General features: G+C 47.0%; 1 protein-coding gene across 1 annotated transcript in view; it reads right to left on the bottom strand.

The window, feature by feature from the left end:
- Window positions 1-2976: 2976 nt before the first annotated feature.
- Window positions 2977-24957, bottom strand: part of LOC144500800 (trafficking kinesin-binding protein 1-like) — a gene marked incomplete at its 5' end in the record, with an annotated part of 83393 nt that continues 61412 nt past the window's right edge. Inside the window, 2 exons of the mRNA XM_078224264.1 lie at window positions 2977-6241; window positions 12330-12438. Of these exons, the coding sequence (XP_078080390.1) occupies window positions 5494-6241; window positions 12330-12438 (857 nt within the window). The remainder of the gene's footprint in view (window positions 6242-12329; window positions 12439-24957) is intronic.

Genomic DNA, 24957 nt, shown 5'->3' with positions numbered 1-24957 from the left:
ATTTGTGTGTAATGCCATTCACCCAGTGTAAAAACAAACTGAACTCAGAATCTCTCTCCCTGTTTCAGTTATAAACCCATTCGCAAAATAATGCAGAAAAGGATTTTTGATCCATTTAAGAATTATTGGAAAAGTTATCGGTGTTGATTTCACTGAAAGAATTTGATATTTTTTGGTTGTTTTAATAAATGGTCTAAGTGTTGTGTACCACACTTTGTGTTCAGAGTCACTAATTGCCACAGACAACAGTGCATGTTCCTGGATTCTCTGGGGATTAACAAACCTCTCCAATGAAATCTGCATTAGAATTGATTCTTTGTGAAACAGTTGAGGTGTGTGTGTGTGCGTGTGTGTGTGTGTGCATGCAAATGCATGTGTCCTGGGAATATGGAACATCAAAAATCCAATATAATCCCCAAATAAATATCAAAACACAACCCAATTTGTTATAACAATAGGTGACTATTCCTGGGAATGGATGGATGCTTCATGATGGACTGAAGTATATATATATATATATATTACTGTAGTTCAGGAATGTAAGCCATTTGTGGGGGAGGAGTACAACTTACATGTGACAGTATAGCTTCCATCCCTGTATTCCACTGTAACCTCTCCAGTTCTTGAGAATCCGGAAGCAGCAAAAGTTTATACCAGATTTTAACCCAGGAGGTGCCGAGATTGGTTCAGGGTCGATGAAATGTCTGGGATTGACAGCACCTGGCGTGATGGCAACAAGAAGCATTTATACGTCATCTCTAACTTGATGAATCGTCTCAAGGAGCTTCACAGGAGCATTTAAAGCCATGTTAGGTCAGAAGACCAAGAGCTTGATCAAAGCAGGAATATCTTAAAGGAGGAATGTGAGGGAGGTGGAAAAGTTTAGGGAGGGAACTCCAGAGTTTGGGGCCCAGCAGCTGAAGGACAGCAACTGACGGTGATGCATTAGAATTGGGGATGTACAAGGGGCCAGAGAGTAATAGAGGTTTACAGCACAGAAACAGGCCCGTCGGCCCAACTTGTCCATGCCCCCTTTTTTTAAACCCCTTAGCTAGTCCCAATTGCCCGCATTTGGCCCATATCCCTCTATACCCATCTTACCCATGTAACTGTCTAAATGCTTTTTAAAAGATAAAATTGTACCCGCCTCTACTACTACCTCTGGCAGCTCGTTCCAGACACTCACCACCCTCTGTGTGAAAAAATTGCCCTTCTGGACACTTTTGTATCTCTCCCCTCTCACCTTAAACCTATGCCCTCTAGTTTTAGACTCCTCTAACTTTGGGAAAAGATATTGACTATCTAGCTGATCCGTGCCCCTCATTATTTTATAGACCTCTATAAGATCACACCTCAGCCTCCTACACTCCAGAGAAAATAGTCCCAGTCTTTCCAGCCTCTCCTTATAACTCAAACCATCAAGTCCCGGTAGCATCCTAGTAAACCTTTTCTGCACTCTTTCTAGTTTAATAATATCCTTTCTATAATATGGTGACCAGAACTGTACACAGTACTGCAAGTGTGGTCTTATCAATGTCTTGTACAACTTCAATAAGACGTCCCAACTCCTGTACTCAATGTTCTGACCAAGGAAACCAAGCATGCTGAATGCCTTCTTCACCACTCTGTCCACCTGTGACTCCACTTTCAAGGAGCTATGAACCTGTACCCCTGGATCTCTTTGCTCTGTAACTCTCCCCAACGCCCTACCATTAACTGAGTAAGTTCTGCCCTGGTTCATTCTACCAAAATGCGTCACCTCTAAATTTATCTAAATTAAACTCCATCTGCCATTCGTCAGCCCACTGGCCCAATTGATCAGGACCCCGTTGCAATTGGAGATAACTTTCTTCACTATCCACTACGCCACCAATCTTGGTGTCATCTGCAAACTTACTAACCATGCCTCCTTTGGATGAGAGGGGTGCAGCTATCAAGGAGGGTTGTGGGGCCTTGAGGAAATTACAGAGATAGGGAGGGATGAGGCTGTGGAGGGAGTTGAAAACAAGGATGAGGATTTTCAGGCTTAGATGTTGCTGAATGGAAGCTATTGTAAGTCAGTGAGCAAAGGGGTGACGAGGAAACTGGGATGTTCCTTCAGGTAAGACAAGGGCAGCTGAGTTTTGAGTGACCTCAAGTTTTTGGAGGCTAGAACATGAGAGATTAGCCAGGAGTGCATTCGAAGCTAGAAATACAAGGACATGGATAAGGGTTTGATCAGCAGATGGGCTAAGATAGGGACAAAGACAGGTGATGTTATGGAGGTGTCATTAGGCACAAAATTGATTACAAAAAATAATTGATGGACACCTCATTGCCATCCAATCCCAATTTAAATGCCAATTTCTATCGATCCAGTATGCTAGGAGCATCTTGGGAATCTTACTATTAGGTTTAGCAGCTCAGACCCAGTCACTACTAATGATGAGCTGGACTTGATTACTCTGGACACAAACTCTCCACATTCTCCAAGTGTCACAAAATGAGAACAAACATCTGGGAAATTGACAGCACTGAATTGGGGAGATATTTGAGAAGAGGAAAGTTTAGAGGGGCCGTTGAAAGTCGAGAGAAGGTTGGCAACGCAGAGGAGGATGGTTCAGGGAACATTTACATCAGAAACTCAAACTCTGGGGTGGCACAATGGCTAGCACTGCTGCCTCACAGCGCCAGGGACCCGGGTTCGATTCCCGGGGGCACGGTAGCACAGTGGCTAGCACTGCTGCCTCACAGCGCCAGGGACCCGGGTTTGATTCCCGGCTTGGGTCACTGTCTGTGCAGAGTCTGCACGTTCTCCCCGTGTCTGCGTGGGTTTCCTCCGGGTGCTCCGGTTTCCTCCCACAGTCCGAAAGATGTGCTGGTTGGGTGCATTGGCCGTGCTAAATTCTCCCTCAGTGTAACCCGAACAGGCGCCGGAGTGTGACGACTAGGGGATTTTCACAGTAACTTCATTACAGTGTTAATGTAAGCCTACTTGTGACACTAATAAATAAACTTTAAACTTTAATTCGAACAGTAACTCATTTTTTGTCCGATAACTGCTTTATTACTTTTAATTAAAAAATTACAAATCTTTACAGGATTAAACTCTATCTTTGATTTTTCCTTCTGACACAATGAACCTGAGGTCTGTACACTCACTGCTACACAGAATAGCTGATAGACTGGAAGGAGTATCTCATTAACTTCATAAAGGAGAAACTTATCTCATCTACATAACCAACTAGGACGGATTTATGTGCAGTCATATTTTCTAAAATACATTTCACTTTTGCACTAAAACTGCAAATAAACAAACTGCCTGTTCAGCAGCATGATGCACATAATACACACTGTTCCAGGACTCTGTTCAGTCTTTACATTGCATTCTTATTGGGGATGAATAGCGACAGAATCGTACATTTTTAGTAAGTCTGTGATTCGGGACCGAGGTTGCCCATGGGGAAGGAATGTTGATTGGTGTAAGCCTCTACTGAGGGCAGCTGGTAAGACACGCTGGCAGAGTTTGGCGTGCGAGGGGCTGGTCTGGTTCAAGATGGTCTGCTTGCTGCAGTTAGTTTGGAAATGGGTTCTGGCAATATCTCTGAGATACTCAGTCACAAGATGACGAGCGATTTATTCTTTAAGCCTCCAACACACAGAAGCTCAAAATAATTCAGACTCCAGAAAGATTAAAATTGGAATCGTGTCCGGCATTTGCAAAATTAACCTGATCAAACCCAGTTAAAATCCTATTGTTCCCTCTGCTCACCCCTTTAACACGAGGGTTTAAGCCTTTCACTGGAGAATTGCTGCTTCTTCAACATGGCTCATTTACCAACAATCATTAAAGTTAGGGGTTGATATCAGGAAGCACTTTTTCACACAAAGAGTAGTTCAAATCTGAACTCTCTCCCAAAAAGTAGTCAAGGTTAGGGGTTAATTGAACATTTAAAAACAAATCAAAGGATAGTGTTGGGAAGGGGATTAACCATTGCAGAGAAGGAACATGCAGATCCAGCTGTGTTCTGAACTCCTTAAACTCCAGTCAGAATCTGCTGAATTGCCCAGACATTCCACTTGCTTTGATAGGAGATTGGCAAATGGGGATTTTGGTTTGTAAATTTCTGAATCTCCACAATAACCTTTCGGTTTTACCTTGTTGCACACCAATCTTTCTTAAATGCCACTGCAGTTTGCAAAGGGTTAATATTCAGCGACTAAAACTGAACGGAGCAAAGTTGAAGAAATTCCCTAAAAATCAAAACTTGCTGAAGTTTTTAAAATGAGAAAGCCAGCAGCACTGCAGCGAAAGCATGGAAAGTTCTCCCTCGCTACAGTCAAGAATAACTTCTATGCTGCAGTTGATTGTTCAGAGGTGGTTAGGTATTAGTGTGGACACTGACCCATGTTCCTTGCCAGTGCTGATGCACTGATATAGCAGCCCGTCACTCAGTCAGATGTGTTCCACCTCTACAATCCTGTACAGTAACAATGCACCGAGTTCCATCAGAACAATTCCAACAGCTTCTAAAGACTGGGACGGACTCAGAAATAAGAAATGCAAATTGTTCCAAAGGGTCAGGTCCCCTTCCAACTATCTGACTCCCAAGGGCGGTGAGACTCTGCTCTTTGTTTCTACGTGGATTATAACTAGTGGTGAGGGCTAGTCCTTACTGAATTTGGTTAAGCTGGTCACACAGTGAGGAATGTTGCTGCCAAGGAAATAGAACATTCTTCCCGTTCGGGGAATAATCGACTTTTCCCACAAGCCAGAAAATGGTCAGAATATCTTCACTGGAAAGCTCAGAGATCAGGCTTCCAGTAAAGGCCAGTGGCTAACACTATCAATGATTGCAGAGAGGTGCGTTCACTCAGGGTCATACACTGGCACAGAGGAAACTCTTGTCAGTGACAGGTCAAGACAGCGAATGCTGTCAGAGTGCGACTGCCAGTGTTCTCAAAGCAGTCTGGGCTACATGACCTCTGAGTGATACACACTTCAGCATAAACTCCACGGGCCTGTGTCCAGTGGAGATCCCACAAAGGATGAGAATGAGTGAGATAGACTGAACTTGTCCAGGATGCACGTTATTGATCAGTGGGATTGGAGTTACATACACATTGAATACTGAGGCAGCCGACTTAAATACCATCACCTCCCAAAACACCAACCAGCCAATGTATTGGCCACTTCCAGCAGAAAACTCACTTTGCATAATAATTCACATTTCACCCTTGCCATTGTTGATTATTATTAAACATTTAGCTGATAATTTAATAGCAAATCAACTAAAGCAGTTTGCTTAATGCACACAAAACTGAAATAAAATGGAAAGGATCTTGGATTGATTGATGGGGATCTGTTGCAGGAATATGAGGTTCAGTTTTTTTTAAATACGTTGCAGGTAAGGAAGAAGAGGAAGGAGGGGGTGAAAGATGTTCATTCGTTACTGTTCCTGCTACAGATTCTGCCATTATATTTAGGAAGAGAAAGTCTTCTGCTCCCATTTCTCACGTGCTGAATCTTCGAGTGAGTCTCGTCAACCTTTGGTTCTCAGGGTTAACCAGCCCCCTGGCCACCACTTTGTCTAAACCAAGACGCTTGAGTTTTTCCACCAGGTTCAAGCTGAAGATGTTTCTTTGGGTCCTGTTGTCACCCAGGCTCCTTCCGTCCTCTGCAGAATTCATCCTCTTGAGCATGGACCTGGCTAAGCTGGAGGTAAGGAAGGGTTTTTGAGGTGGACTGGTGTACGTCAGTTCAAACGGGGACTTGGAAAGGTAGACCAAGCGTGTGCCTGGCGTTGGGAAATTGGACAGGGTTCCGTTCGAGTGTTGGTGAATCAGGGAAGCGTCGTCTGGTGCACCACTGTCCTCAGCATTACAGATGAGGTCGTACACGGCTGCGGATATGCCCTGCTCCTTTAACAAGGTGACTAGTCCCAGTGAAGTACTCATTGTGGTGGTGTGTTCCCTCAGGTTAGTGGCTGACTCAGATGCATAACGTTTGCGGTGGGAGACACAAGAAGCTGCTCGCAGAGCCTCAAAATTCGTGCTGGACTTGGTGGTCCCTAAGGTGTTAGCTTTCCGACTGGATGGGGAAGGTCTCAATGTGTTCATGTTCCCGTACGATGGAGTTGACCGAAATCTGTCAAAATTTCCACACGAAGAGATAGGCCTCAATCTATCCAAGTTCCCATCAGATGAGGTAGACCTCAGCTTGCCAACGCTGCTGCAAGAGGAGCTAGGAGTTTGATGAAAACTGGAAGAGAACAGAGGGATAAACACTCAATAATGTATTTGACAACCAAATCAATAATGCAACAAGGTAGACCTGGCATGAACATGGTGTCTTTGCCCTGAGTGTAGCTCAACTCGGAAGATTTGCCTCCTGTATTGTTCAATAAAAACCAGGGCATTTTTGGGAATGAGGGTCACTGCTGATTCAGCAATAACCCTCAATCCACCCAAACCCAACAAAATCCTGACAAACTATTCACACTGCTGTCAAGCTCATTCCAACTAAACCAACCTTAATTCATTCCTACTCGCAGTTACCCCGAACCCGAACGTCACCACTGTTCAAACTTAACCAATCAACCTCATTACATTGATCAAGACTCAACTCAATATCACTCTCGGTGCAATCCTACACATTTCAACTGACCTCAAACTCAGCCAATCCAAACTCCAGTCCACTCCACCTGAACAATCTTCATCCATCCGACCTCAACCCAGAAACCTCGAACAATCACATCACAAGACAATATTTCACTAGTTTTTGTAGAGAATATTTTCCGTGAGTACACATTCTGATAGGTTAATCCAGAGACTAAATTCAACTTTAACAGCTAATCAATCCTTAATGAGACCTAAATGGATCCCTTGTTTAAATCAATCATTTAGATTCCCATCTCCACACTTGCATTTTGCTCTCTTTGTCATAACTCATTCCATTGGATGGAGTTCAATAGAAGGAATGAGTAACACTGGGGAAATTCAACCATGAAATCATGATTGAATTTATGGGTGGCACAGTGGTCAGCACTGCTGCCTCACAGCGCCAGGGACCTGGATTCGAGCCCTGGCTTGAGTCACTGTCTGTGTGGAGTTTGCACGTCCTCCCCCTGTCTGCATGGGTTTCCTCTGGGTGCTCCGGTTTCCTCCCACACTCCAAAGATGTGCGGGTTAGGTGGATTGGCCATGCTAAATTGACGCTAGTTTCAGGGAGGTTAGAAGGGGTTACGGGGATAGGGTGGGATTGTTGTCGGTGCAGGCTCAATGGGCCGAATGGTCTCCTTCTGTACTGTAGGGATTCTATAATAATCACAGGAGCTGGAGGGAATAACACAACTCATCACAAACATTATCGCCATAAACTCAAGATTGAAAGACTCAAAACATTACAAAATATTTACGGGTTAAAAAGGGGAATTAACTTTACAAAGAAAGTACAAGACAGGAACAGGCCATTCAGCCCAACTGGTCCATGCTATATTCCAGACACACCATCTCCCCTATCCTTCTATTCCTTTCTCTCACATGTGTTTATCCAATTTAATATTTAAATGCATCGACACTATTCACTTCCATCACTTCCTCAGGAAAGAAATGTTTCCTGAATTTTCTACTGAATTTATTAGTGACTATTTTGGAGACTATCATGAGTCCGCCTTCACCTTCCACGAGAATGGCTGCAGGGACTCAAGATTAGGTGTGAACTGGTTGGCACAATGCAAACTCGGCAGTGCCAGGGCAGATCCCAGTCTGAGCCTAATGGGGGAAGAGGGGGAGGGACTCATTTATTTGTGGTGGTGATCGGGAGCGGATGTGGGAGCTGGGGAAGCTGACGATGGGTATTCAGGTGGGGTGGGGGGGAGGGGGAGGGGGGTGTGGGGGCCTGATATTTGGGGAAAGTGGGGAGGGTGCCAGTACTGACTGCTGTGGGGGGAAGAACTCTGAGATCTCCACGGTGAGGTAGGGGAACATAAGAACATAAGAAATGTTTATGATGAAAGTGAGGAGGTGTGGGACAGAGGGAAAGTTGGCCGATTGGATAGGTAACTGGCTGTCTGATCGAAGACAGAGGGTGGTGGTCGATGGAAAATTTTCGGATTGGACGCAGGTTGCTAGCGGAGTGCCGCAGGGATCAGTGCTTGGTCCTCTGCTCTTTGTGATTTTTATTAATGACTTAGAGGAGGGGGCTGAAGGGTGGATCAGTAAATTTGCTGATGACACCAAGATTGGTGGAGTAGTGGATGAGGTGGAGGGCTGTTGTAGGCTGCAAAGAGACATAGATAGGATGCAAAGCTGGGCTGAAAAATGGCAAATGGAGTTTAACCCTGAGAAATGTGAGGTGATTCATTTTGGTAGGACTAATTTAAATGTGGATTACAGGGTCAAAGGTAGGGTTCTGAAGACTGTGGAGGAACAGAGAGATCTTGGGGTCCATATCCACAGATCTCTAAAGGTTGCCACTCAAGTGGATAGAGCTGTGAAGAAGGCCTATAGTGTGTTAGCTTTTATTAACAGGGGGTTGGAGTTTAAGAGCCGTGGGGTTATGCTGCAACTGTACAGGACCTTGGTGAGACCACATTTGGAATATTGTGTGCAGTTCTGGTCACCTCACTATAAGAAGGATGTGGAAGCGCTGGAAAGAGTGCAGAGGAGATTTACCAGGATGCTGCCTGGTTTGGAGGGTAGGTCTTATGAGGAAAGGTTGCGGGAGCTAGGGCTGTTCTCTCTGGAGCGGAGGAGGCTGAGGGGAGACTTAATAGAGGTTTATAAAATGATGAAGGGGATAGATAGAGTGAACGTTCAAAGACTATTTCCTCAGGTGGATGGAGCCATTACAAGGGGGCATAACTATAGGGTTCATGGTGGGAGATACAGGAAGGATATCAGAGGTAGGTTCTTTATGCAGAGAGTGGTTGGGGTGTGGAATGGACTGCCTGCAGTGATAGTGGAGTCAGACACTTTAGGAACATTTAAGCGGTTATTGGATAGGCACATGGAGCACACCAGGATGATAGGGAGTGGGATAGCTTGATTTTGGTTTCAGATAAAGCTCGGCACAACATCGTGGGCCGAAGGGCCTGTTCTGTGCTGTACTGTTCTATGTTCTATGTTCTATAAGAACTAGGAGCAGGAGTAGGCCATCTGGCCCCTCGAGCCTGCTCCGCCATTCAATAAGATCATGGCTGATCTTTTTGTGGACTCAGCTCCACTTACCCACCCGCTCACCATAACCCTTAATTCCTTTACTGTTCAAAAATTTATCTATCCTTGCCTTAAAAACATTCAATGAGGTAGCCTCAACTGCTTCACTGGACAGGGAATTCCACAGATTCACAACCCTTTGTGTGAAGAAGTTCCTCCTCAACTCAGTCCTAAATCTGCTTTCCCTTATTTTGAGGCTACGCCCCCTAGTTCTAGTTTTACCCGCCAGTGGAAGCAACTTCCCTGCTTCTATCTTATCTACTCCCTTCATAATCTTATATGTTTCTATAAGATCTCCCCTCATTCTTCTGAATTCCAATGAGTATAACAGTCCCAATCTACTCAATCTCTCCTCATAAACCAACTCTCTCAACTCAACCTAGTGAATCTCCTCTGCACCCCCTCCAGTGCCAGTATATCCTTTCTCAAGTAAGGAGACCAAAACTGTACACTGTACTCCAGGTGTGGCCTCACCAGCACCTTATACAACTGCAACATAATCTCGCTATATTTAAACTCCATCCCTCTAGCAATGAAGGACAAAATTCCATTTGCCTTCTTAATTACCTGCTGCACCTGCAAACCAACTCCTTGTGATTCCTGCACAAGGACACCCAGGTCCCTCTGCACAGCAGCATGCTGCAATTTTTTACCATTTAAATAATAGTCCATTTTGCTGTTATTCCTACCAAAATGGATGACCTCACATTTACCAACATTGTGCTCCATCTGCCAGACCCTCGCCCACTCACTTCGATTATCTATATCAAGCTGTGAGTGTCCAGCGACGGGGAAGTGACCTGTTCCAGGTAGAACTCGCTACGGAATCAATGGAAAGGCTGTCTTTTGCAGCAGTCACTGTGGGAAGACTAACAACCATGACAACACGGTGCAAACTGCCCTCAAGGCGTTAATGGAAACACCAAATGAAATAATTCCCCAATAAACCTGATGGACAGATGCCCAGGCTGCCAGGTGATAGAAGTGGAAGAGGTGTTCTATAGGAGAGGCTGGTGCTCTACACAAGGTTCAAAACGTGGCCAACACAGACTCTACGAAAGGAAAGTCTACACAAGAGCAGCTGTTCTATGTGAGGGGCGGACACTGGGAACAAAACACCAGAATCTTACTTTGAAATTCAACTCCTTACACTTTTACACACTGGCCGCAGCATGGAATTTCCTGCCTGTATTTGGAATGAAGACAAGAGTCCATTAGAAATTCCTCTCCATACCATCAACATTCACCCCTGGGTGTAAGGACCACCCAATGGCCTCCTTCAGAATGGGAGAGAGAGGGGGTGTGTGAGGTGGTAGGGGATTAGGAGGAGGGGGTACAGTGAAGGGGAGGGAAGCACCAGACAGAGAATAGATTCATCCCTTGTAGTCCTCATCAAATACAGAGGACAAGACATCAATCTTTTACCAAGTCCCTCCCACAGTGTGAGGAATGTGATGTGGGAGTCTGCAGCCACCCAGCTGTGACACCCAGCTGTGACGCCCAGCTGTGACGCCCAGCTGTGACGCCCAGCTGTGACGCCCAGCTGTGACGCCCAGCTGTAATCAGCTTCAACAACAGTTGTCCCTGAAGATTCTATTAACAGGATATAAAGATTTAGATCCAAAAACTACAATCCCTCTGCCTAAAAACAAATTCCAGATGATTAGCCGTGAAATGTTCAGCACCATTCGCGACTCCTCAGATACTGAAGCCGTCTGTATCCAAATGCAGCAAGACCTGGACAATATCCAGGTTTGGGCTGACAAGTGGCAAGTGACATTCACACCACACAAGTGCCAGATAATGACCATCTCCAATATCAGAGAATATAACCATCCCCGCTTGGCAGTCAATGGCATCACCATTGCTGAATCCTGGGGTTACCACTGACCAGACACTGAACTAGATCAGCCATATAAATACTGTGGCTACCAGAGCAGGCCAGAAACCGGGAATTCTGCAGTGAGTAACTCACCTCCCGATCCTCAAAGTCTGTCCACCAAGTACAAGGCACGAATCAGGAGTGCGATGGAATACTCCCCACTTGCCTGGATGGGTGCGGCTCCAACAACACTCAAGAAGCTCGACACCATCCAGGACAAAGCAGCCCCGCTTGATTGGAACCCCATCCACCACCTTCAACATTCACTCCCGCCACCACTGACTCACAGTGGCTGCAGTGTGTACCATCTACAAGAAGCACTACAGGAACTCACCAAGGCTCCTTCGGCAGCACCTTCCAAACCCATGACCACTACAATCTAGAAGGACAGGAGCAGCAGATACCTGGGAACACCACCACCTGGAGATTCCCCTCCAAGCCACTCATCACCCTGATTTGGAAATATATTGCCATTCCTTCACTGTGTCTGGGTCAAAATCCTGGAACTCCCTCCCTATCAGCACTGTGGGTGTACCTACGCCACATGATTTTTTTTTTTTCCTTTCACAGGATGTGGGCGTGGCTGGTCAGACCAGGATTTGTTCCCCACCCCTAATTGCCCTTGAAGAAGTGATGGCGAGACCCGGACTGCAGCAGTTAAGAAGGTGACTCACCACTACCTCCTCCAGGGCAAGTAGGGATGGGCAATAAATGTGCACCTTACCAGCGAATCCCCGCCACCCCATCCCATTAGAAAATAGGAAGCGGGAAGGATTATCTGCTCATGTGGTGATTACACAAGGCCCTGATATGACAATGCAATGGTGTAAAGGGCATGTTCTATCATTAATACATCATCAGGAGACACCAAACACCAACTCCCCCCCCGGTACCCGAGGACTCAGAGAAACACCATTAGGCGTCATTTTCACATTGCTGTTTGTGGGATCTTGCTGTGTACAAATGAGCAACTGTGTTTCCTATATTACAAAGGTGACAACACTTCAAAGGGATTCCATTGGTTGTGGAGCCCTGGGACACAGTAAGGCTGAGTGAGATGCTCAATCCTTGCTTCTCCCTCTTTTTCAAATGGAGTTACCCATTTCCTGCCAACTATTCAAGCAGCGCCTCGATAAGAAGGGGTGCACTATTGTCCAATCATTACAATCAGGCACTATAAAGTCCGCAGTCAGCACAGACTGTGACCCTCCGCCTCCCCCACGCACCCCCTCGCCACCCTCTCTCTTACCTCAGTGTCACTGTGGTCAGTTCATCAGAGGGATGCATGATCCGGCAGGTGGTGATGGTGTAGGTGGAGTGAGTGTCGGGCAAACGGTTTGTGGAGTGATAGGCTGAAACTAAACACATTCATTACAGTGTTACAGAGTGCTACAGTGAGGGGTGTGGAGTATATCAGAGTGCTACAGTGAGGGGAGTGGGATATCAGAGTGCTACAGTGAGGGGTGTGGGGTATATCAGAATGTTACAGTGAGGGGAGTGGGATATCAGAGTGTTACAGTGAGGGGTGTGGGGTATATCAGAGTGTTACAGTGAGGGGTGTGGGGTATATCAGAGTGTTACAGTGAGGGGTGTGGAGTATATCAGAGTGCTACAGTGAGGGGTGTGGGGTATATCAGAGTGTTACAGTGAGGGGTGTGGGGTATATCAGAGTGTTACAGTGAGGGGTGTGGGGTATATCACAGTGTTACAGTGTGGGGTGTGGGGTATATCAGAGTGTTACAGTGTGGGGTATATCAGAGTGTTACAGTGTGGGGTATATCAGAGTGTTACTGTGAGGGGTGTGGGATATATCAGAGTGTTACAGTGAGGGGTGTGGAGTATATCAGAGTGTTACAGTGTGGGGTATATCAGAGTGTTACAGTGTGGGGTATATCAGAGTGTTACAGTGAGGGGTGTGGAGTATATCAGAGCGTTACAGTGTGGGGTATATCAGAGTGTTACAGTGAGGGGTGTGGGATATATCAGAGTGTTACAGTGAGGGGTGTGGAGTATATCAGAGTGCTACAGTGAGGGGTGTGGGGTATATCAGTGTTACAGTGAGGGGTGTGGGATATATCAGAGTGTTACAGTGAGGGGTGTGGGGCATATCAGAGTGTTACAGTGAGGGGTGTGGGGTATATCAGTGTTACAGTGAGGGGTGTGGGGTATATCAGAGTGTTACAGTGAGGGGTGTGGGGTATATCAGAGTGTTACAGTGAGGGGTGTGGGGTATATCAGAGTGTTACAGTGAGGGGTGTGGGGTATATCAGTGTTACAGTGAGGGGTGTGGAGTATATCAGAGTGTTACAGTGAGGGGTGTGGGGTATATCAGAGTGTTACAGTGAGGGGTGTGGGGTATATCAGAGTGTTACAGTGAGGGGTGTGGAGTATATCAGAGTGTTACAGTGAGGGGTGTGGGGTATATCAGAGTGTTACAGTGAGGGGTGTGGGGTATATCAGAGTGTTACAGTGAGGGGTGTGGGGTATATCACAGTGTTACAGTGTGGGGTGTGGGGTATATCAGAGTGTTACAGTGTGGGGTATATCAGAGTGTTACAGTGTGGGGTATATCAGAGTGTTACAGTGAGGGGTGTGGAGTATATCAGAGTGTTACAGTGAGGGGTGTGGAGTATATCAGAGTGTTACAGTGAGGGGTGTGGAGTATATCAGAGTGTTAAAGTGAGGGGTGTGGGGTATATCAGAGTGTTACAGTGTGGGGTATATCAGAGTGTTACAGTGAGGGGTGTGGGGTATATCAGAGTGTTACAGTGAGGGGTGTGGGGTATATCACAGTGTTACAGTGTGGGGTGTGGGGTATATCAGAGTGTTACAGTGTGGGGTATATCAGAGTGTTACAGTGTGGGGTATATCAGAGTGTTACAGTGAGGGGTGTGGAGTATATCAGAGTGTTACAGTGAGGGGTGTGGAGTATATCAGAGTGTTACAGTGAGGGGTGTGGAGTATATCAGAGTGTTAAAGTGAGGGGTGTGAGGTATATCAGAGTGTTACAGTGTGGGGTATATCAGAGTGTTACAGTGAGGGGTGTGGGGTATATCAGAGTGTTACAGTGAGGGGTGTGGGGTATATCACAGTGTTACAGTGTGGGGTGTGGGGTATATCAGAGTGTTACAGTGTGGGGTATATCAGAGTGTTACAGTGTGGGGTATATCAGAGTGTTACAGTGTGGGGTATATCAGAGTGTTACAGTGAGGGGTGTGGAGTATATCAGAGTGTTACAGTGAGGGGTGTGGAGTATATCAGAGTGTTACAGTGAGGGGTGTGGAGTATATCAGAGTGTTAAAGTGAGGGGTGTGGGGTATATCAGAGTGTTACAGTGTGGGGTATATCAGAGTGTTACAGTGAGGGGTGTGGGGTATATCAGAGTGTTACAGTGAGGGGTGTGGGGTATATCACAGTGTTACAGTGTGGGGTGTGGGGTATATCAGAGTGTTACAGTGTGGGGTATATCAGAGTGTTACAGTGTGGGGTATATCAGAGTGTTACAGTGAGGGGTGTGGAGTATATCAGAGTGTTACAGTGAGGGGTGTGGAGTATATCAGAGTGTTACAGTGAGGGGTGTGGAGTATATCAGAGTGTTAAAGTGAGGGGTGTGAGGTATATCAGAGTGTTACAGTGTGGGGTATATCAGAGTGTTACAGTGAGGGGTGTGGGGTATATCAGAGTGTTACAGTGAGGGGTGTGGGGTATATCACAGTGTTACAGTGTGGGGTGTGGGGTATATCAGAGTGTTACAGTGTGGGGTATATCAGAGTGTTACAGTGTGGGGTATATCAGAGTGTTACAGTGAGGGGTGTGGAGTATATCAGAGTGTTACAGTGAGGGGTGTGGAGTATATCAGAGTGTTACAGTGAGGGGTGTGGAGTATATCAGAGTGTTAAAGTGAGGGGTGTGGGGTATATCAGAGTGTTACAGTGTGGGGTATATCAGAGTGTTACAGTGAGGGGTGTGGGATATATCAGAGTGTTACAGTGAGGGGTGTGGGATATATCAGAGTGTTACGGTGAGGGGTGTGGAGTATATCAGAGTGTTACAGTGAGGGGTGTGGAGTATATCAGAGTGCTACAGTGAGGGGTGTGGGGTATATCAGTGTTACAGTGAGGGGTGTGGGATATATCAGAGTGTTACAGTGAGGGGTGTGGGGTATATCAGAGTGTTACAGTGAGGGGTGTGGGGTATATCAGTGTTACAGTGAGGGGTGTGGGGTATATCAGAGTGTTACAGTGAGGGGTGTGGGGTATATCAGAGTGTTACAGTGAGGGGTGTGGGGTATATCAGAGTGTTACAGTGAGGGGTGTGGGGTATATCAGTGTTACAGTGAGGGGTGTAGAGTATATCAGAGTGTTACAGTGAGGGGTGTGGGGTATATCAGAGTGTTACAGTGAGGGGTGTGGGGTATATCAGAGTGTTACAGTGAGGGGTGTGGAGTATATCAGAGTGTTACAGTGAGGGGTGTGGGGTATATCAGAGTGTTACAGTGAGGGGTGTGGGGTATATCAGAGTGTTACAGTGAGGTGTGTGGGGTATATCAGAGTGTTACAGTGAGGGGTGCGGGGTATATCAGAGTGTTACAGTGAGGGGTGTGGGGTATATCAGAGTGTTACAGTGAGGGGTGTGGAGTATATCAGAGTGTTACAGTGAGGGGTGTGGGGTATATCAGAGTGTTACAGTGAGGGGTGTGGGGTATATCAGAGTGTTACAGTGAGGAGTGTGGGGTATATCAGAGTGTTACAGTGAGGGGTGTGGGATATATCAGAGTGTTACAGTGAGGGGTGTGGGGTATATCAGAGTGTTACAGTGAGGGGTGTGGAGTATATCAGAGTGTTACAGTGAGGGGTGTGGGGTATATCAGAGTGTTACAGTGAGGGGTGTGGAGTATACCAGGGTGCTACAGTGAGGGGTGTGGGGTATATCAGTGTTACAGTGAGGGGTGTGGGGTATATCAGTGTTACAGTGAGGGGTGTGGGGTATATCAGAGTGTTGCTGTGATGGGTGTGGGATATCAGAGTGTTACAGTGAGGGGTGTGGGGTATATCAGAGTGTTACAGTGAGGGGTGTGGGGTATATCAGAGTGTTACTGTGAGGGGTGTGGGGTATATCAGAGTGTTACAGTGAGCGGTGTGGGGTATATCAGAGTGTTACTGTGAGGGGTGTGGGGTATATCAGAGTGTTACAGTGAGGGGTGTGGGGTATATCAGAGTGTTACTGTGAGGGGTGTGGGCTATATCAGAGTGTTACTGTGAGGGGTGTGGGGTATATCAGAGTGTTACTGTGTGGGGTGTGGGGTATATCAGAGTGTTACAGTGAGGGGTGTGGGTTATATCACAGTATTACTGTGAGGGGTGTGGGCTATATCAGAGTGTTACAGTGAGGGGTGTGGGGTATATCAGAGTGTTACAGTGAGGGGTGTGGGGTATATCAGAATGTTACAGTGAGGGGTGTGGGGTATATCAGAGAGTGTTACAGTGAGGGGTGTGGGGTATATCAGAGTGTTACAGTGAGGGGTGTGGGGTATATCAGAGTGTTACTGTGAGGGGTGTGGGCTATATCAGAGTGTTACAGTGAGGGGTCTGGGGTATATCAGAGTGTTAAAGTGAGGGGTGTGGGGTATATCAGAGTGTTACAGTGAGGGGTGTGGGGTATATCAGAGTGTTACAGTGAGGGGTGTGGGGTATATCAGTGTTACAGTGAGGGATGTGGGGTATATCAGAGTGTTACAGTGAGGGGTGTGGGGTATATCAGAGTGTTACAGTGAGGGGTGTGGGGTATATCAGAGTGTTACAGTGAGGGGTGTGGGGTATATCAGTGTTACAGTGAGGGGTGTGGAGTATATCAGAGTGTTACAGTGAGGGGTGTGGAGTATATCAGAGTGTTAAAGTGAGGGGTGTGGGGTATATCAGAGTGTTACAGTGTGGGGTATATCAGAATGTTACAGTGAGGGGTGTGGGATATATCAGAGTGTTACAGTGAGGGGTGTGGAGTATATCAGAGTGTTACAGTGAGGGGTGTGGGGTATATCAGTGTTACAGTGAGGGGTGTGGAGTATATCAGAGTGTTACAGTGAGGGGTGTGGAGTATATCAGAGTGTTAAAGTGAGGGGTGTGGGGTATATCAGAGTGTTACAGTGTGGGGTATATCAGAATGTTACAGTGAGGGGTGTGGGATATATCAGAGTGTTACAGTGAGGGGTGTGGAGTATATCAGAGTGTTACAGTGAGGGGTGTGGGATATATCAGAGTGTTACAGTGAGGGGCGTGGGATATATCAGAGTGTTACAGTGAGGGGTGTGGGGTATATCAGTGTTACAGTGAGGGGTGTGGGATATATCAGAGTGTTACAGTGTGGGGTATATCAGAGTGTTACAGTGAGGGGTGTGGGATATATCAGAGTGTTACAGTGAGGGGTGTGGGATATATCAGAGTGTTACAGTGAGGGGTGTGGAGTATATCAGAGTGCTACAGTGAGGGGTGTGGGGTATATCAGTGTTACAGTGAGGGGTGTGGGATATATCAGAGTGTTACAGTGAGGGGTGTGGGGTATATCAGAGTGTAACAGTGAGGGGTGTGGGGTATATCAGTGTTACAGTGAGGGGTGTGGGGTATATCAGAGTGTTACAGTGAGGGGTGTGGGGTATATCAGAGTGTTACAGTGAGGGGTGTGGAGTATATCAGAGTGTTACAGTGAGGGGTGTGGGGTATATCAGAGTGTTACAGTGAGGGGTGTGGGGTATATCAGGGTGTTACAGTGAGGGGTGTGGGGTATATCAGAGTGTTACAGTGAGGGGTGTGGGGTATATCAGTGTTACAGTGAGGGGTGTGGAGTATACCAGGGTGCTACAGTGAGGGGTGTGGGATATATCAGTGTTACAGTGAGGGGTGTGGGGTATATCAGAGTGTTGCTGTGAGGGGTGTGGGATATCAGAGTGTTACAGTGAGGGGTGTGGGATATATCAGAGTGTTACAGTGAGGGGTCTGGGGTATATCAGAGTGTTACTGTGAGGGGTGTGGGGTATATCAGAGTGTTACAGTGAGGGGTGTGGGGTATATCAGAGTGTTACTGTGAGGGGTGTGGGGTATATCAGAGTGTTACAATGAGGGGTGTGGGGTATATCAGAGTGTTACTGTGAGGGGTGTGGGGTATATCAGAGTGTTACAGTGAGGGGTGTGGGGTATATCAGAGTGTTACAGTGAGGGGTGTGGGGTATATCAGCGTGTTACAGTGAGGGGTGTGGGTTATATCAGAGTGTTACAGTGAGGGGTGTGGGGTATATCAGCGTGTTACAGTGAGGGGTGTGGGTTATATCAGAGTGTTACAGTGAGGGGTGTGGGGTATATCAGAGTGTTACAGTGAGGGGTGTGGGGTATATCAGAGTGTTACAGTGAGGGGTGTGGGGTATATCAGAGTGTTACAGTGTGGGGTATATCAGAGTGTTACAGTGAGGGGTGTGGAGTATATCAGAGTGTTACAGTGAGGGGTGTGGAGTATATCAGAGTGTTACAGTGTGGGGTATATCAGAGTGTTACAGTGAGGGGTGTGGAGTATATCAGAGTGTTACAGTGTGGGGTATATCAGAGTGTTACTGTGAGGGGTGTGGGATATATCAGAGTGTTACAGTGAGGGGTGTGGAGTATATCAGAGTGTTACAGTGTGGGGTATATCAGAGTGTTACAGTGTGGGGTATATCAGAGTGTTACAGTGAGGGGTGTGGAGTATATCAGAGCGTTACAGTGTGGGGTATATCAGAGTGTTACAGTGAGGGGTGTGGGATATATCAGAGTGTTACAGTGAGGGGTGTGGAGTATATCAGAGTGCTACAGTGAGGGGTGTGGGGTATATCAGTGTTACAGTGAGGGGTGTGGGATATATCAGAGTGTTACAGTGAGGGGTGTGGGGTATATCAGAGTGTTACAGTGAGGGGTGTGGGGTATATCAGTGTTACAGTGAGGGGTGTGGGGTATATCAGAGTGTTACAGTGAGGGGTGTGGGGTATATCAGAGTGTTACAGTGAGGGGTGTGGGGTATATCAGAGTGTTACAGTGAGGGGTGTGGGGTATATCAGTGTTACAGTGAGGGGTGTGGAGTATATCAGAGTGTTACAGTGAGGGGTGTGGGGTATATCAGAGTGTTACAGTGAGGGGTGTGGGGTATATCAGAGTGTTACAGTGAGGGGTGTGGAGTATATCAGAGTGTTACAGTGAGGGGTGTGGGGTATATCAGAGTGTTACAGTGAGGGGTGTGGGGTATATCAGAGTGTTACAGTGAGGGGTGTGGGGTATATCACAGTGTTACAGTGTGGGGTGTGGGGTATATCAGAGTGTTACAGTGTGGGGTATATCAGAGTGTTACAGTGTGGGGTATATCAGAGTGTTACAGTGAGGGGTGTGGAGTATATCAGAGTGTTACAGTGAGGGGTGTGGAGTATATCAGAGTGTTACAGTGAGGGGTGTGGAGTATATCAGAGTGTTAAAGTGAGGGGTGTGGGGGATATCAGAGTGTTACAGTGTGGGGTATATCAGAGTGTTACAGTGAGGGGTGTGGGGTATATCAGAGTGTTACAGTGAGGGGTGTGGGGTATATCACAGTGTTACAGTGTGGGGTGTGGGGTATATCAGAGTGTTACAGTGTGGGGTATATCAGAGTGTTACAGTGTGGGGTATATCAGAGTGTTACAGTGGGGGGTGTGGAGTATATCAGAGTGTTACAGTGAGGGGTGTGGAGTATATCAGAGTGTTACAGTGAGGGGTGTGGAGTATATCAGAGTGTTAAAGTGAGGGGTGTGGGGTATATCAGAGTGTTACAGTGTGGGGTATATCAGAGTGTTACAGTGAGGGGTGTGGGATATATCAGAGTGTTACAGTGAGGGGTGTGGGATATATCAGAGTGTTACGGTGAGGGGTGTGGAGTATATCAGAGTGTTACAGTGAGGGGTGTGGAGTATATCAGAGTGCTACAGTGAGGGGTGTGGGGTATATCAGTGTTACAGTGAGGGGTGTGGGATATATCAGAGTGTTACAGTGAGGGGTGTGGGGTATATCAGAGTGTTACAGTGAGGGGTGTGGGGTATATCAGTGTTACAGTGAGGGGTGTGGGGTATATCAGAGTGTTACAGTGAGGGGTGTGGGGTATATCAGAGTGTTACAGTGAGGGGTGTGGGGTATATCAGAGTGTTACAGTGAGGGGTGTGGGGTATATCAGTGTTACAGTGAGGGGTGTAGAGTATATCAGAGTGTTACAGTGAGGGGTGTGGGGTATATCAGAGTGTTACAGTGAGGGGTGTGGGGTATATCAGAGTGTTACAGTGAGGGGTGTGGAGTATATCAGAGTGTTACAGTGAGGGGTGTGGAGTATATCAGAGTGTTACAGTGAGGGGTGTGGAGTATATCAGAGTGTTACAGTGAGGGGTGTGGAGTATATCAGAGTGTTAAAGTGAGGGGTGTGGGGTATATCAGAGTGTTACAGTGTGGGGTATATCAGAGTGTTACAGTGAGGGGTGTGGGGTATATCAGAGTGTTACAGTGAGGGGTGTGGGGTATATCACAGTGTTACAGTGTGGGGTGTGGGGTATATCAGAGTGTTACAGTGTGGGGTATATCAGAGTGTTACAGTGTGGGGTATATCAGAGTGTTACAGTGGGGGGTGTGGAGTATATCAGAGTGTTACAGTGAGGGGTGTGGAGTATATCAGAGTGTTACAGTGAGGGGTGTGGAGTATATCAGAGTGTTAAAGTGAGGGGTGTGGGGTATATCAGAGTGTTACAGTGTGGGGTATATCAGAGTGTTACAGTGAGGGGTGTGGGATATATCAGAGCGTTACAGTGAGGGGTGTGGGATATATCAGAGTGTTACGGTGAGGGGTGTGGAGTATATCAGAGTGTTACAGTGAGGGGTGTGGAGTATATCAGAGTGCTACAGTGAGGGGTGTGGGGTATATCAGTGTTACAGTGAGGGGTGTGGGATATATCAGAGTGTTACAGTGAGGGGTGTGGGGTATATCAGAGTGTTACAGTGAGGGGTGTGGGGTATATCAGTGTTACAGTGAGGGGTGTGGGGTATATCAGAGTGTTACAGTGAGGGGTGTGGGGTATATCAGAGTGTTACAGTGAGGGGTGTGGGGTATATCAGAGTGTTACAGTGAGGGGTGTGGGGTATATCAGTGTTACAGTGAGGGGTGTAGAGTATATCAGAGTGTTACAGTGAGGGGTGTGGGGTATATCAGAGTGTTACAGTGAGGGCTGTGGGGTATATCAGAGTGTTACAGTGAGGGGTGTGGAGTATATCAGAGTGTTACAGTGAGGGGTGTGGGGTATATCAGAGTGTTACAGTGAGGGGTGTGGGGTATATCAGAGTGTTACAGTGAGGGGTGTGGAGTATATCAGAGTGTTAAAGTGAGGGGTGTGGGGTATATCAGAGTGTTACAGTGTGGGGTATATCAGAGTGTTACAGTGAGGGGTGTGGGGTATATCAGAGTGTTACAGTGAGGGGTGTGGGGTATATCACAGTGTTACAGTGTGGGGTGTGGGGTATATCAGAGTGTTACAGTGTGGGGTATATCAGAGTGTTACAGTGTGGGGTATATCAGAGTGTTACAGTGAGGGGTGTGGAGTATATCAGAGTGTTACAGTGAGGGGTGTGGAGTATATCAGAGTGTTACAGTGAGGGGTGTGGAGTATATCAGAGTGTTAAAGTGAGGGGTGTGGGGTATATCAGAGTGTTACAGTGTGGGGTATATCAGAGTGTTACAGTGAGGGGTGTGGGATATATCAGAGTGTTACAGTGAGGGGTGTGGGATATATCAGAGTGTTACGGTGAGGGGTGTGGAGTATATCAGAGTGTTACAGTGAGGGGTGTGGAGTATATCAGAGTGCTACAGTGAGGGGTGTGGGGTATATCAGTGTTACAGTGAGGGGTGTGGGATATATCAGAGTGTTACAGTGAGGGGTGTGGGGTATATCAGAGTGTTACAGTGAGGGGTGTGGGGTATATCAGTGTTACAGTGAGGGGTGTGGGGTATATCAGAGTGTTACAGTGAGGGGTGTGGGGTATATCAGAGTGTTACAGTGAGGGGTGTGGGGTATATCAGAGTCTTACAGTGAGGGGTGTGGGGTATATCAGTGTTACAGTGAGGGGTGTAGAGTATATCAGAGTGTTACAGTGAGGGGTGTGGGGTATATCAGAGTGTTACAGTGAGGGGTGTGGGGTATATCAGAGTGTTACAGTGAGGGGTGTGGAGTATATCAGAGTGTTACAGTGAGGGGTGTGGGGTATATCAGAGTGTTACAGTGAGGGGTGTGGGGTATATCAGAGTGTTACAGTGAGGGGTGTGGAGTATATCAGAGTGTTACAGTGAGGGGTGTGGAGTATATCAGAGTGCTACAGTGAGGGGTGTGGGGTATATCAGTGTTACAGTGAGGGGTGTGGGATATATCAGAGTGTTACAGTGAGGGGTGTGGGGTATATCAGAGTGTTACAGTGAGGGGTGTGGGGTATATCAGTGTTACAGTGAGGGGTGTGGGGTATATCAGAGTGTTACAGTGAGGGGTGTGGGGTATATCAGAGTGTTACAGTGAGGGGTGTGGGGTATATCAGAGTGTTACAGTGAGGGGTGTGGGGTATATCAGTGTTACAGTGAGGGGTGTAGAGTATATCAGAGTGTTACAGTGAGGGGTGTGGGGTATATCAGAGTGTTACAGTGAGGGGTGTGGGGTATATCAGAGTGTTACAGTGAGGGGTGTGGAGTATATCAGAGTGTTACAGTGAGGGGTGTGGGGTATATCAGAGTGTTACAGTGAGGGGTGTGGGGTATATCAGAGTGTTACAGTGAGGTGTGTGGGGTATATCAGAGTGTTACAGTGAGGGGTGTGGGGTATATCAGAGTGTTACAGTGAGGGGTGTGGGGTATATCAGAGTGTTACAGTGAGGGGTGTGGAGTATATCAGAGTGTTACAGTGAGGGGTGTGGGGTATATCAGAGTGTTACAGTGAGGGGTGTGGGGTATATCAGAGTGTTACAGTGAGGAGTGTGGGGTATATCAGAGTGTTACAGTGAGGGGTGTGGGATATATCAGAGTGTTACAGTGAGGTGTGTGGGGTATATCAGAGTGTTACAGTGAGGGGTGTGGAGTATATCAGAGTGTTACAGTGAGGGGTGTGGGGTATATCAGTGTTACAGTGAGGGGTGTGGAGTATACCAGGGTGCTACAGTGAGGGGTGTGGGGTATATCAGTGTTACAGTGAGGGGTGTGGGGTATATCAGAGTGTTGCTGTGATGGGTGTGGGATATCAGAGTGTTACAGTGAGGGGTGTGGGGTATATCAGAGTGTTACAGTGAGGGGTGTGGGGTATATCAGAGTGTTACTGTGAGGGGTGTGTGGTATATCAGAGTGTTACAGTGAGGGGTGTGGGGTATATCAGAGTGTTAAAGTGAGGGGTGTGGGGGATATCAGAGTGTTACAGTGTGGGGTATATCAGAGTGTTACAGTGAGGGGTGTGGGGTATATCAGAGTGTTACAGTGAGGGGTGTGGGGTATATCACAGTGTTACAGTGTGGGGTGTGGGGTATATCAGAGTGTTACAGTGTGGGGTATATCAGAGTGTTACAGTGTGGGGTATATCAGAGTGTTACAGTGGGGGGTGTGGAGTATATCAGAGTGTTACAGTGAGGGGTGTGGAGTATATCAGAGTGTTACAGTGAGGGGTGTGGAGTATATCAGAGTGTTAAAGTGAGGGGTGTGGGGTATATCAGAGTGTTACAGTGTGGGGTATATCAGAGTGTTACAGTGAGGGGTGTGGGATATATCAGAGTGTTACAGTGAGGGGTGTGGGATATATCAGAGTGTTACGGTGAGGGGTGTGGAGTATATCAGAGTGTTACAGTGAGGGGTGTGGAGTATATCAGAGTGCTACAGTGAGGGGTGTGGGGTATATCAGTGTTACAGTGAGGGGTGTGGGATATATCAGAGTGTTACAGTGAGGGGTGTGGGGTATATCAGAGTGTTACAGTGAGGGGTGTGGGGTATATCAGTGTTACAGTGAGGGGTGTGGGGTATATCAGAGTGTTACAGTGAGGGGTGTGGGGTATATCAGAGTGTTACAGTGAGGGGTGTGGGGTATATCAGAGTGTTACAGTGAGGGGTGTGGGGTATATCAGTGTTACAGTGAGGGGTGTAGAGTATATCAGAGTGTTACAGTGAGGGGTGTGGGGTATATCAGAGTGTTACAGTGAGGGGTGTGGGGTATATCAGAGTGTTACAGTGAGGGGTGTGGAGTATATCAGAGTGTTACAGTGAGGGGTGTGGAGTATATCAGAGTGTTACAGTGAGGGGTGTGGAGTATATCAGAGTGTTACAGTGAGGGGTGTGGAGTATATCAGAGTGTTAAAGTGAGGGGTGTGGGGTATATCAGAGTGTTACAGTGTGGGGTATATCAGAGTGTTACAGTGAGGGGTGTGGGGTATATCAGAGTGTTACAGTGAGGGGTGTGGGGTATATCACAGTGTTACAGTGTGGGGTGTGGGGTATATCAGAGTGTTACAGTGTGGGGTATATCAGAGTGTTACAGTGTGGGGTATATCAGAGTGTTACAGTGGGGGGTGTGGAGTATATCAGAGTGTTACAGTGAGGGGTGTGGAGTATATCAGAGTGTTACAGTGAGGGGTGTGGAGTATATCAGAGTGTTAAAGTGAGGGGTGTGGGGTATATCAGAGTGTTACAGTGTGGGGTATATCAGAGTGTTACAGTGAGGGGTGTGGGATATATCAGAGTGTTACAGTGAGGGGTGTGGGATATATCAGAGTGTTACGGTGAGGGGTGTGGAGTATATCAGAGTGTTACAGTGAGGGGTGTGGAGTATATCAGAGTGCTAC

The sequence above is a fragment of the Mustelus asterias genome, chromosome 11 (assembly GCF_964213995.1).
Source record: "Mustelus asterias chromosome 11, sMusAst1.hap1.1, whole genome shotgun sequence".
Classification (NCBI taxonomy): domain Eukaryota; kingdom Metazoa; phylum Chordata; class Chondrichthyes; order Carcharhiniformes; family Triakidae; genus Mustelus; species Mustelus asterias.
This window is presented reverse-complemented; position numbering and strand designations above follow the sequence as displayed.